Source organism: Microtus ochrogaster, chromosome 5 (assembly GCF_000317375.1).
Source record: "Microtus ochrogaster isolate Prairie Vole_2 chromosome 5, MicOch1.0, whole genome shotgun sequence".
Lineage (NCBI taxonomy): Eukaryota > Metazoa > Chordata > Mammalia > Rodentia > Cricetidae > Microtus > Microtus ochrogaster.
In genome coordinates this window covers 32213061-32228183 of record NC_022012.1, presented here as the reverse complement: position 1 = coordinate 32228183, position 15123 = coordinate 32213061, and the positions used below count along the sequence as shown (strand labels likewise).

The 15123-nt window shown below is 35.1% G+C and overlaps 1 protein-coding gene across 1 annotated transcript; it reads left to right on the top strand.

Annotated features, from left to right (window-relative positions):
* Positions 1 to 533: 533 nt before the first annotated feature.
* LOC101981781 (olfactory receptor 8B3-like) lies at positions 534 to 1460 on the top strand. The gene has a single exon (XM_013346192.1). It carries the CDS (start codon positions 534 to 536, stop codon positions 1458 to 1460), a length of 927 nt encoding a protein of 308 aa, XP_013201646.1.
* The last annotated feature ends 13663 nt before the right edge of the window (positions 1461 to 15123 follow it).

Below are 15123 nucleotides of genomic sequence, written 5' to 3'. Positions count from 1 at the left end.
AAAGAGGTGTTAGTGGTCATTAGATATGCATCAAATCCACTGGACTTCTCCATCATTGATAGAACTCAAGCCTTTGAGATCTCATGACTATGTGACAAGGGGCCAGGAAACATTCTTTGTATGACTCTCCTTTTCTTTTAGCTTTAATATAGGCACATGTCTTTGATTAGTACCACAGTTAGAAGTAAAACTGCCCCAGCAACCAACAATGACCATCCAGGCATCTCTTTCTAATTTTACTGTTTTGGGGATGACTCTAGTGAGAGAAGACTGGAGATAGAAAAACAATAAATTCTTCTTACTGTGTTCTTTATCTTGCAATATATTATTTTAGAAATAATAATTAAATTCAGTATCAATTGTTTTCTAACTTAATATTGTTTGTGACTACACAAGGTGATTCTATAGGAGTAATCCAGGCTAGAAGAAACACTTCTAACATACCTGTCACACTTAAAAAGGATCCATGAAGAGTGTGGATCATCCTTTAATGAATCTCTTTTTTCTGTGTCCACAGATTCCCTTAGAGAAGAATGAACTCAGCAAATTTCTCTTTGGTGACCAAATTCATTCTGGTAGGACTATCAGATGAACCTGAACTTCAAATGCCCTTGTTCTTTCTCTTCCTAGGAATGTATCTGGTCACTGCATTGGGAAATTTGTGTTTGATAATTTTGACTGGGTTGAATTCTCACCTCCACACCCCTATGTACTTTTTTCTCTTTAACTTGTCCTTTATAGATGTATGTTATTGTTCCGTGTTCACTCCCCAAATGCTGATGAACTTCATATTAACGGAGAATGTCATTTCTTACATGGAATGTATGACTCAAGTCTTTTTCTTTTGCTTCTTTGTTGTTTCTGAATGCTATGTGTTGACTTCTATGGCCTATGATCGCTACATGGCCATCTGCAATCCACTGTTGTATAATGTTGTCATGTCTCCTAAACTATGTTTGAATCTTCTGTTTGGTTCCTACTTTATTGCTGTTTCTAATGCTATAGCTCACATCATATGCATGCTGAGACTGACCTTCTGTGATACCAATACCATCAACCACTACTTCTGCGATATTCCTCCTTTGCTCCAGCTCTCTTGCTCAAGCACATATGTCAACAATCTTGTAATTTTTGTTGCTGCAAGCATTAACATCATTGTTCCTACTTCAACTATCTTTATCTCCTATGGGTTCATCCTTTCCAGCATCATCCACATCAGTTCCTCTGAGGGCAGGTCCAAAGCCTTCAGCACCTGCAGCTCCCACATCATTGCAGTTTTTCTGTTCTTTGGTTCAGGTGCTCTTGTGTATTTCAAACCCTCCTCAGCTGAATCACTGAATGAAGGAAAAATTTATTCTGTCTTTTATACCAATGTTGTTCCCATGATGAATCCCTTAATCTACAGCTTGAAGAACAAAGATATTAAAGATGCCTTTAGGAAAACCCTCAGAAACGTTTGATTGTATGGTGCTCTCTTTACGCCTCTTGTTTTCAGAATTGAGATAGTTTTTATTTATGGAAAATATTTCAACAGAAAAATTTACCTTTTTTCTAGAAAACATTCTATGTTTTTTGTTGTTGTTGTTTTTTAGATTTGTACAGGCAGAAACCAATTGTCTTAATTATGAAACTAAACTGTTTCCTTTTAATAATAAAAAGAAATTTGAGTCTTTTACATATTCTTTCTATATGTAAAAAATATTTCCATACTTTTTAAAATTTTAATCAGTTCTAACATTTTCAACTATATTTCTTATTTAAAAATAATTTCACTAAAGGAACTTACCTAATACTTCCATTCATTATAGTTATTTTTTACCTCTTATAAATTAAAATAGATCTTCAAAATGACAAATGAAGTAGTATGAGTATGCCATTGTCCACTGTATGTGGGTTTCTCATTTTGAATGTTTGTCTTTTAATAAGTATTCAAACATATGATTCTGTTCTTTTTATGTATTTTCCATTGGAAAGTACCCTAACAACATATCTCTTCAGCTGCCAATACTAGGTATTATTTATTGGTAATCAATAGCTTAATAAAAATTGCAGAATTGCCTAATAGTTTCAGGTTTCAAGCATATTATTTATTCAAATATTTTTTGAATATTTTTATTGTTATTATGAAATATGAACATAAGAGATATTTCAGCTTTGAAAACTTTATTATTATTTGTCTGTTGGATACACATGTGGCTACTATTCTTTCAGTGTTTACTTTATTTTATTACTCCTTTTGTTATTGTTTTTCTTTTTGCCATTGGGAATGGAGTTCATCTACAAAGTTGAAAATGGAATTACATGAATGTTTTAAGGGCTTAGTAATTAAAGAAAAGTACATATAGGATGCAAATAGTGCCAACAAAAGTTATTGAAACTGGAGCCAAGAAGATATACAGTGAGTAAATAAGTGTCTTTCCCTAAAGAGGATCAATGAGGGGTTCTGAAAATCATATTATTATCTGAATCTTAACTTTCTTAAGTATAGCTCTGCAAATATTTTTATTTTATTAATCTCATATAATTCTTTATAACCACTATGACCCTGCATTAACAATGTTTTGAGTAATGAAGATTGTTTATTGAGATATAAAGACAGGCTATGTTTGTTAGATCCAAGTATAGTAAGGAGAGCTAAGTCAAGGAATAAAGAGCAAGTGGTCATTGAGACACTAGTTAGGAAGAAGTACAGGGTAGACAGTGGAAGACTCTTTGTATACCTTTTTTCTTTTCTGGAACTTCTTAAAATATTGTGAGGACTTTAACATCTCTCTGGATATGTTTAAAAATATATCTCTGGGTATGTCAAGTTAATTGACAATAAATAAAAATGGCACTGGGTTTTGATCCTACTGCACATACTGGCTCTGTGGGAGCCTAGGCTGTTTGGATGCTCACCTTACTAGACCTGGAAGGAGGTAGGAGGTCCTTGGACTTCCCACAGGGCAGGGAACCCTGTCTGCTCTTCAGGCTGCTGAGGGAGGGGGAGGTGATTGGGGGAGGGGGAGGGAAATGGGAGGCGGTGGCGGGAAGGAGGCAGAAATCTTTAATAAATAAATAAATAAATAAGTAAATAAGTAAATAAATAAATAAATATTTAGCCCAAAGGAACATCTGGAGAGAAGTAAACTATCTCATTTTTATTGACTTTCATATGGGTTTCACAGATGGGATTTTTCTGCTACTGAACAAAATATCACCAATATGAATGGAATTGCTATAATAAAGTTATCAAGGACAGATGTTATTGCCACATAAGTCTTAAAGAGCTCTCTTTTTCTATAAATCAATATGTGTAGATAAATTGTAGTTTTTAAGAGGCTTTTTAAGCTATTCACCTGAAACATGAAACATTATAATAACTGTGGCAAGACTTTCCATTCTAAATAAAAGCTATCCTCCATACTGTGTGGGAATACAGTGGAATCTAGTGTAATGTTTTTAAAATAAAGATCATCCCCATTGTCTCAGTGTGTGGGTGTACCCCTCGCGGTCCTGAGTTCCTTGCTCGTGCTCACCCTCCTTCTGCTCCTGATTTGGACCTTGAGATTTCTGTCCGGTGCTCCAATTTGGGTCTCTGTCTCCTTTCATCGCCTGATGAAGGTTAATATTCAGGAGGATGCCTATATGTTTGTCTTTGGATTCACCTTCTAATTTAGCTTCTCTAGGATCGTGAATTATAAGCTCACTGTCCTTTATTTATGGCTAGAAACCAAATATGAGTGAGTATATCCCATAAAACAACAAATCTATCCCTGTCTAAGCATAAGGATCACATTTCATATATCAGTGTAGCATCATGAAAAGTGGTAAAACAAATCCATGATCCAAATGCATATGACATCGGGCAGATATGACTGTGTAGACTTCAGTAGAATGGACACTTGTCAGTTTTTATTGCAGTGAAGTGTCCCAGGTTGGTAAAGACAAAACAAGTTTTATTCTAACACAAGATTGTTGCACTGTCCATCTTTTCTTTGTTCTCACCTGGGCAATATGGAGGTAATGAGGCTTCACTTATATCTGACAGCTATAAAGCAAGCCAGGAAATTATTTCAGCATAGTCAGGATAAGAAATTTGTGTATATAAAAATCATTAAAAGGTATGTCTATCCACACAAGATGAAGTAGGAATAGTCCATGACCACCATGGCTAATTTAGCAAACCCACACAGAGTAAAAAAAAAAAAAAGCTGAGGATATATTTCAGTGCTGAGTGCTTGATTAATATGTGTTAATCCTAGGGGTAAAATTGACTACCACAAAAAATGTATGAAGGAATAATAAGAAAAGTAATGGTCGTACTTTAATTACATAAGCACATGGCCATCATAAACTGTTCATTGCATAAAAATTTTCTATATTGTATGCTTTATGTAGCCATTACAATACTTATATATGCATGTATATATCCTGATTTTTTCCAATTAAATAGTGTTACAAATCTATGATTAGAATGCTATTTACAAGAACAGTGAACAAACTTACATAAACATAAATACCCAAGAGTATGTAATTAATACTTATAGTACAAAATGTAATTCACATTAGTGAATCTACAGAGGCAATATAAAACTATAGAGCAATCTGGACACATCTAAGGCAGAGACAACCTCATCCCCACACCTAAGAGGTAATTTTCACTTATGTCTATTAAAGGAATGAAGGGAATATTCAGTACAGTTGAATCGATTTGTGAGTTGCAATAAAACTGTCCCCAGTTAGTTCCTTGGGCAGCTGAGGACAGGGAACCTGAAATGGCCCCATCCTATAGCCATACTGATGAATATCTTGCATATCACCATAGAACCTTCACCTGGCGATGGATGGAGATAGAGACAGACCCACATTGGAGCACCGGAATAAGCTCCCAAGGAGCAGAAGGAGGGAGAACATGAGCAAGGAAGTCAGGACCGTGAGGGGTGCACCCACCCACTGACACAGTGGGGCTGATCTATTGGAAGCTCACCAAGGCCAGCTAAACTGGGACTGAAAAAGCATGGAATAAAACCGGACTCTTTGAACATGGTAGACAATGAGGGCTGATGAGAAGCCAAGGACAATGGCACTGGATTTTGATCCTACTTCATGTTCTGGCTTTGTTTGGATGCTCACCTTCCTAAACTGGATGGAGGGGGGAGGACCTTGGTATTTCCACAGGGCAGGGAACCTTGACTGCTCTTTGAACTGGAGAGAGAGTGGGAGAGGAGTGGGGGAGGGGGAGAGGAGTAGGGGAGGGGGAGAAGAGTAGGGGCAGGGGGAAGGAAATGCTAGACTGGGAGGAGGCAGAAATTTTTTTTCAATAAAAATAAAAATAAAAAAACAACTATTTTGTATTAATACTGTATTAGGAGAATAATTTTATACCATTTATAGAACCTCATTTTTTTATTGAAAAATAAAAAAAAATTCTGCCTCCTCCCAGCCTCCCATTTCCCTCCCCTTCCTCCCACACCATTCCCCCCCACTCCTTTCCCCATCCTTCTCCAGTCCAAAGAGCAGTCAAGGTAGAAACTCATTTTTAATCTCTTCTGTTTTCAGTGAAGTCTTGTCTCAGTTAAATTCTTCATATCTTCTTAGAAGAATTATTATGAATAAAGGCTTCACTTGAGCTAGTGAATACTTCACCACTGAGCTGCATTTCCATCACAATAATTTTATATGTATTTACTAACAATGAAAATTAATAATTCTCTATATAAAAAATTCCAAAGAATAAGATATTGAAGAATTACTGTACTATTCATAATCAAAGACCTGAAAGATCTGCAGATTAAAAATTTCTTAACATTGCTCAAAGAAGTTTATGGATGAGTACAAAATAAAACTGTTCATGGCTTACACATGCCTTGGTAGTATCTTGCTTTCACAGTCATTCAAGTACAGATCCACATTCCCCTGCCTAACTGTAGGTGAAGTTTCCATCCTGCATGGTCCCAGCCTTATATTAAGTATAAACTGTTTGTCCTATTAACTCAGGCTTATTTTAAACTAGCTCTTACAACTTAAATTTTAATCTATGCTTAGCCACATGCCTTTGTCTCTTTTCTCAGTGAGGTATTCTCATCTTGCTTCCTCTTCTGGTCATCTAACTGGTGACTGGATATCTGCCTTGCTTTTTCCAGAATTCCCTTAGTCTGGTTTCCCTGTCTATTCTTTCTGCCTGGCTACTAGCCAATCAATATTTTATTAAACAAATATGAGTGACAAATCTTTACTGCATACAAAAGCATTATCCCACAGCACATACCTGTATGCCTGCTTATATTTGTGCACCCACACCCACTGGAATATGCATAAATCACACACATACACACTCACAAACATACACATACATACATATTCACACACAAGAAAATACTCATGAATTAACCACAGAGTTGATTAAAGTTTGTAGAACAAAATAACAAAATTTTGTTTAAAGAAATTAATGAGATATAATCACTCAGAAGCATAACTTTTACTTACTGGTCAGAAAAATTACACTGTTAAGATGTCTTTCCAAAGACATCTGTAGAGTCATTGCTATATCTATGACATCTCAGTGACATTTTCAATCTTAATATTCATAAACAATCTCATTTGATTCTGAATATGCAAGTCTAACTCAAAAAATAATAAAACTAGATTACACTCACTTCTAAATTTTAAAACTAACCAGAAACCTGAGGGAAAAAAAAACAGTGTAGTATGAAAATAAAGGCAGGTAATCAGAGAAATTGTATGAGAGCCAGAAAAAAGATCTTAGATAAAGAGTTAAAAAACAAAGGGTTTGAAAAAGTTGCTAAGACCATCTCTTAGAGAGTACAGACAGTATCTTCAATTAAGAAACCTGAATGTAGATATTAAAAAATTATATTCAAACCTTACAGACACTGTATATCCCTTACTCCAAGTGGGTCAAATATACAGAGTCAAGATTTTAAAAATAAGAGTATTTACAAGAAAATACACATCCAAAAGTTCACAGCAGCATTTGTAGTGATGACTTCTGTACAGTAACATGAAAAACACAGGCAGTCATAGAAAAATAGAGGACTCTCACTGTGGGGAAACTTCCCTCATGTAGGCCAAACTGCCAATTTATGAGGGTTTATTCTGTCAACTTGAACGGGTTTATAATTACCTAGGAGACAACTGTTGTTCAGGAATTTTTAGGTTGAGTTAGTAGAGGTTGAAAGATACACGATGTCTCTAGATTGTACTTTTCCATGTACAGCTTTCTAAGATAAATAAAAAGAAGTTAAGTTGAGCAGCAACAATCTTCTCTCACTTCTGACTTTAGACACAGTATGACTAGCTGTCCATCACTTCTGCCACCTTGATTCCCCGAAACTCTTTACCTCGTTCATGAGTCAAATATAAACCATCTTTTCTTTAACTTGTTATTACCATGAATTTTTGTCACAGAAAGAACAAAAGTAACAGCATTAGCACTGAGCAGAAGAAAATATTTTAAAACCATAAAATATACAGATAAGTTTTCTAACCTCACAATGACAATCTGCTAAAGAAAAAAGCCATGAATTACATATACATGCCTACAAAGAAACATGCAAAGTTTCAATGTGCATCTTAACAGTGTTCACAATCATTAGTCACTAGGAATATTTAAACCAAAGGTACCAACAGGTTCTAATTCTGCAGATCTTGGTTTTTAAAAAAAGCAAATAGATAAAAAACAAGCGATGGTGAAGATTCAGTGAGTTAGCAGGTCATTTCAACATTTACAAGAAAGTGAACATTGTATAGTCAATAGCAAGTAGAGAAGCAACAAAAAAACCACAGAAGCGGAAGATGCAACTTGAACATAGATAATTTTTTGTAAGAGTTAATAATTTAAGTTTAATCATAAGTGTCACAAAAATTCAGATATAATTATCATAAGATTGAATATGTATACATTTTATTTTTAATATTTACTATAGTTAAAAACATGGGAGGAAGCTAAATGTCCCTTCATTAATGAGTAAGCTTTTTACGATACATGAAAATTTTGTAGCCTCAAAGATAACTGAATTTCATTTTTTACTCAGAACTGTGTAATATTCCGTTGTGTGTACCTACTACATTTTCTACACACAATTATCAGGTGATGGCCATCTAGCTTGATTGCATTTTCTGTCCATTGTAACAAGAGGAACAATGAATGTGAATGTGCATTCCCTAGAACCAATATCACAAATTACGTGGTATTTTCGTTTCTAGTTTTTTTGAGAAGCCTCCAGAAATTGAACAATAAGCTATTGAACCACCTCTGGTTCAAGGAAGAAATAAGGAAATAAAAGACTTCCTAGAATTCAATGAAAATAAAGGCACAACATACCCAAACCTATGGGATGCTATGAAAGCAGTACTAAGAGAAAAATTGATAGTACACAAAAAAATAAAATGAAAAATGTCCAAACACATCATTATGAACTAAATCCATCAAAATACAATAATTAAGGTTTTTTGTTGTAGGGCCCTGGTCTCCCTTATTCCTGCGGTGTATTCGCGGGGACAGTTTATGATCAATTAACTAAGCTTCCTGTGTGTTTCTGTGCTATGCCTGCCCCACCTGGTGGTTAGCTACAGGGCATTCATTCCATTGTTAATATGGTAATTTCCCACCTGCCTGGGCGGAAATTCTTGTGCTGCAGTTAGGTAGATAAGGACTTCCCAAAGGCTGAATAGTGTGTGTGTGTGTGTGTGTGTGTGTGTGTGTGTGTGTGTGTGTGTGTGTGTGTGTTGACCATGTGCTTATGGTTATGGAACCTGCCCTCATATGTGGTTTGATATTTGATATACAGTGAGTCTGTTGAAGAAAACTGGTTTTTTCTGGACTTCTTCAGTACTGAGATCTCATCTGGTTTAAACGTGTGAAGTACTTGAGCATGTTGTCACAGTTTCTGTGAATTTGTATGCCTGTAGATTCTATTGTGTATAGAAGTTACAAGAGCCCTAAAAGTTTACAGCCTTAAGGTTTCTGTTCAGTGGTCAATTAAAGATACCAGGATGAGCAAAAGGGGTGGGGGGTAAAAATTTGAGGGTAAAAAAGTCTACTCACAATGGGAAACATCTGTCCATTTTCTTAATTCTTCTCTATCCGGTTTGCCTTTTTATTCTACATTGTTCTTATTTCTCACCTTACAAATGTTGGGTTAATTAGAGTTTTAATCTCTAGTTTCTTGAGTTCTTTATATATTTTGGAGATCAGACCTTTGTCTGATGCGGGGTTGGTGGAGATCTTCTCCCATTTAGTAAGATGCCTTTTTTGTGGGAGCCATTTTAGTGTTTCAAGAGACTTGGCTCTAGAGGGGATCCCAGGTGTCCATGGGGATGTCCCTAGCTAGGTCCTTGGGCAGCAGAGAAGAGGGTGCCTGAACTGGCTTTGCCCTACTATCACACTGATGATTATCTCGAATATCACCATAGAATCTTTGCCTGGCAACAGAGAGCCTCATCAGAGCAACGGGCTGAGATTCCAAGGTCCAGATGAAGAGCAGAAAGAGGGAGAAGATGAGTAAGGAAATCTGGACCGTGAGGGGTTGTTCCACCCACTGAGACAGTGTGCCTGTTCTAGTGGGAGCTCACCAAATCCAGCTGGACCGGGACTGAATGAGCATGCTATTCATACTGGACTCTCTGAATGTGGCTGACAATGGGGAGCTGACTGAGAAGACAATGATAAAGGCACTGGGACTTATTTCTACTGCATGTACTGGCTTTTTGGGACCCTAGTCTGTTCGGATGCAAAGCTTCCTAGGCCTGGATGTGGGGGGGTGGGGCTTGGACTTCCCACAGGGCAGGCTTGCCTGTCCTCTCTTAAGGAGGGAGGGGGAGGGAGTGTAAATTTTTGAATGGAAAAATAAAAATAAATAAGAAAATTAAAGAAATAAAATAAATAAATAAATAAATAAATAAAATAATCTCTACTGAGGGTAAGTTCAAGGCCCTCAATACCTGCAGTTCCCACATAATTGCTGTTTCTCTATTCTTTGGATCAGGTGCCTTTATGTACCTCTAACCATCTTCTGCCATGTCAATGAATGAAGGTAAAATATCATCTGTCTTTTATACCAGTACAGTTCCTCTGCTGAATATCTTAATATACAGCTTGAGGAACAAAGATGTTAAAGGTGCCATAATAAAGACACTAAGTAAGAGAAAGTGTTAATCTGAAAAAGTGTCCTTTGTCATGCAGTTACAACACTGGAGAAGTCAGTTTCATTACTTCCTTTGTGTGGTCATTATCTTTCTCTTTATTGTTGTTGCTGTTAGTAGAATCAAGAAAAGTTAAGGCTCATGTCAATAACTTATTTCTGCTTTTTAAAGATAATGACTCACATCCCTTACCATTGGCATACTTAATTTATCTTTTTGTCTTTTGCATGTATATTAGCAATTTAATACAGTAATTTATGTATTTGAAAATATGATCATTTTCACCTTTTCTTCCTGTGTAGAAATATTACTGTTTAATAATGACTACGTTACATCATGTATCAAGGAAGTGACGGGACTTACATGGCACTGGCCTTCAGAAACTGTCAGTTACAGTATGTTTACACTTTGGTCATCCCATCCTCCACTGGAAGATATCCCCTTTACACATCAGACACGAAGGGTTCCACAGTAGAACACAAGTTTCTCACTTATATCTCTGCAAGCACTGTGAACAAAATATCTTTCAGCAGGAATCTCTCTAGTTAATCTGTTAATTTGAGTCTTTTATTTCTTCTGAAATAATGGATATGCTTTTGAGTCAGAAAAGGTAGAAATGATTGGCTAAAATTAAGAGTTTAAGCTTTAGAGAAGTATTTGGAGAATATGCTCAGTTATATTAACATTTATCAGGAATAAGATGATTAATTATTACTTTTTGAGAAAAGGGAAACAACTACTATCTTTCAGAAAATAAATTGGATGTTATCAAACTGAAACTTAAACATTTTAAAAATTACTTGTAAATATTTTGTTACTAGTTCATTTTTCTAAATTTCATTACATAGTTTAACATTTTAAAATTTAGCATAAGCAATCCACTCATCTATTATGTCAGTCTCTTGTCAATTTTAAATATTTGGTTTACACTTCAAAAAAACCATTCAATTATCCATCTGAAACCAAGATTAACATCTTGATTTTTCCTTAATAATTTATTCATGTGTATTTGCATATATTAGAAATGAGATGTGTGCATAAATATAGGAAAATATTTCTTGGTCTTTTTAATTGTTTACTATTTTCATGTCTAGATATGGTTTTATGTGCATGTATGTGTGCTGGTTTGAGTTTTAGGTGCACCATGGGCTTGCAGTAACCCAAAGAGACCAGAAGAGGGCATGAGGTGTACAGGACTAGAGTTACTGAAATTTGTGAGCTTCCATGTGGGTTCACTAACTGGACCCAGGCCTTCTGTAAGAGCTGTAAATGTTTTCAGCAACCGAACCATGTCTTTCACCCCAATAATATTATATATTACTTTCTTTGTCAAACAAAAAGTGTATCTAGAAAGTAATATCTTTGTTATGTAGTGTATGCATTGGGTAAACTTTGGTCTACATGTTTCCCTGTTTCTGGACTGCATTATACTGACCTTTCTTGTCCTGTTACCTATAAATTCTATCTCCCTGAAAACATCATGGTATTGCCTAAGAATTTTCTTCATTGGTTTCCATTAAATTGGTTATTTTTCCTGTGGTAACATGTGTCCAACTTATTATTAATTTAAATGTCTTTATGTGTGAATAAAGTTCAACTAAAATCTAAATTTTTACATGAATTGGTGTTTATATTTATAATGAGAAATCCTGAGGAAGTTTATCAAAGAAAAGAAAATGCATAAAAGGAATGTTCCTTTGCCACTCCTCCCCCATATAACATAATAGATAAGCAAATGGATTAAATAGCTTTATAACCCATTTTAAGTAGGACAGACAATGATGATAAAGGGCATTGTTAACTGTGAACTCTGGTGTATCCACAGAGATATCTTTTTTTTTTTTTTTTACATGATCTTGTTGGCATCCCACAATTATCAGGTCTACAAAGTGAAAGTATTTTCTGAGCCTTCACTAAAGGATTTTATACTTTGATAATTGAACAATAAGCAGATATTGAATTTGAAGGTATCTTGCTAGAGTCTCCAGACATTTGAAAACTGAGATATTTGCTGTTAGTTGGTGCTCTTATACACTGTAAAGATTTGTCAATCATATTAGTTTAGTTAAAGAATGATTGGCCAATAGCCAGGCAGGAAGTATAGATGGGGCAACCAGATTAAGGGAATTCTGGGAAGAGGAAAGGCAGAGATGCAATCACAAGCTAGAGGCAAAGGAAACAAGATGAGAATGCCCTACTGAGAAAAGGTGCAAGGCCACGTGTCTAAACATAGACAAGAATTATGGGCTAATTAAAGTTGTAAGACATAGTCAATAATAAGTCTGAGCTAACAGGCCAAACAATTTATAACTATTATAAACCTCTGTGTGTTTCTTTTAGACTGAATGCCTTCATGACCAAGAAGGACAGAAACTTCTGTCTACAAATATTTATTTGTTTTATTATCAATGGCTCTCTCAACTGTCTATCATCACCATTTGTCATTAAAGTCTTAATTTAAAAAAAATTAAAAATAATAGGCTTATTATAAAAACTTATAAAAATAACACACATAAATTGACCAAATTCAAAGTCTATTTATCTCAATAAATTTCTGTCTTGTTAGAATAAGCATTTTGAAGCTATGAACCTTCACTTTGTAATAGAATTAGAACTATAAAAACTGTTAACTTTGTATCTATCATCTTTAAATACATACTAAAAATCTAGGACCACTTTTATTGTGTTCTAGAGAGTATTTACCCATGCAAGAGTTGATAACAAAATCTCTTAAGTATATGAGGGTTTCACTTGCCTCATTGAAAGAGTGTAAGAGCCAGAAAAGATGGATGACACAACAAAACCCAAGATCTTCCAAATCAACATGAGCAAAGCTCATATGAACTCACACAGACTGAGGAAGCACACACAGGTACTGCATAGGCCTGCACCAGGTCCTCTGCTTATATATATATATTTTTATTGGATTATATTTTTATTTTGTTTTATTAAAAATGAGTGAATGTATGAATGAATTATATCTAGCCACTTGGATAAAAGCTGACCTGTCATTTATACCCACTGGGAGAGAACAAATAAGTTTTTTTTAATGGAATAACACTGGGTATATGAACCACTCTGGAACAAGCCTCATGTTCATGAGCAGTTGACCAGTATATAATGGATGAAGTCCAGTTTTTTGTGTTTTTATTTGGTTACTGTTTGTTGAGTTATTTATTGTTATTGTTGTTGCTGTTTAGTTTCTTTGTATTATCCTTTGGTTTTTTCTATATAAGGGTTATTTTATCTGCTTTACTTATTTGGGAGATTGTGGCATTGAGGTGCATTTTTTTTAAAGCCAGATCTTAAATTTGAATGCATAGGAAAAGAAGAGGGTCTGGAAAATTTTGGAGAGAGAAAGAATATGATTCAAATATATTTAAATTTAGAATTGTTTTAAATAAAAATAAAATAACTAGGAGAGAAAAATATCCATTTTCCTTAGAAATAATGAAAATGATGTCAAAAGAACTTTGAAGGTTTTTTTTTTCTTTTTTGGAGCCCAAGGTCAAAGTTGTCCTATAGACTCTCAAAACATCATAAGCTATTCCTTTAGCTCTTGATAGCCCTACCACCCCAAGTTGCAAAGTAATTTCTGATTGCTGAATGTACCATGCACTTCTACACAGGAAATAGAGACTCAAAACTAGATATGATTAGATAGTTTAGGATACTAAAGAATAATTTTAATGCTGCAGAAGGAGCCATTCAATCTTCTAAAAGAGGGAAACAAGCAACAGCCTTTCTTTCCCATTATGATGCCAGTGAACAACAGTAATGACAAGAAGGACATGATAACTTGAATGGTGCAGTTGTGGCAAAAATACTATGGCAGTATCTAACAAATCTAGTTGGACTCCAGACCCACTCAACAAAATGAAAATCATGTTCAATACTAGAAACCTTGTCAACTACCCAGAGCTGGTAAGGTCATAAAGGAGAACCTACAACGTCCAATTTAATAAGCCAGGATAAACTCTAACTAAATTCTAAATATTTTTTCTTATACTGATAAGTAAGTACACTTCTTATCTATAATTAAGAAAACTACTCTGTGCAACAGATGGAGCCCCTTATAGAAAACTGCAAACAATCAAGATAGTTGTACAATACATTCCTTGTATTGGTTGAGGTTGAGGATTCATTATAGTAGAGCTGATGACATACTGTCAGAGCCAGATGAGCAGGAAGTTTGTTGTGAGATTGTGTATCCTCAAAATGTCAGAAGCTACAGTGATGAAGTTTCACCAACATGGTGTATAACCATGATCTGAACAAGAATAATATCAATAGATGTGATAACATAAACTGAGAAAAGCTCAGTGGTCCTCAAACCCTAGACAAAATACTGAAGGCAGTTAAGGAATAATGAGAGCAGAGACAGCAATGGTTTCCTAGGGAAGAGAATATCAATGGGTATCCAGTGTGAAAGTATCATCCTGGAAAACATGCATATATATCACATTATACAGACAGGGAAGGTTATTATTTTATAGTTAGTGTGTATATTCACATACATACACACATATGTGGGGGGAGTGTATCAATAATTAAAGAAACAGATAATGAATTTGAAAAAGAAACAAAAGAGAATATATTGGAGGAGGTATAAGAGGGAGGAAATTGAGAGGGAAATGATGTAATTATAACTTCAAAACAATATATTTAAATAAAAAGCAACTTGATGAGGATGAGGAAAAGTTGTACTTTATCTTACACTTTAGTTAGCAATCTGTTACTGAGAGAAATAAGGGAAGGATCCTGGGGACGGGAACTGAAACAGAGGTTATGGAATATCATTATGCACTGGCTTGTTCTTATGGTTTGCTCAGCTGCTTTCTTGTATAACTCAGGACCACCTGCCAAGGGGTGGCACTACCAAAGTTAAATAAAACCTTTTTATATTATTCATCAGTCGAAGAGAGAGAGACACAGAGAGAAAGAGAGAGAGAGAGAGAGAGAGAGAGAGAGAGAGAG

Bases quoted from the DNA above. Each gene is read 5' to 3' on its own strand.
- LOC101981781 (XM_013346192.1), top strand. From the start codon at position 534: ATGAACTCAGCAAATTTCTCTTTGGTGACCAAATTCATTCTGGTAGGA.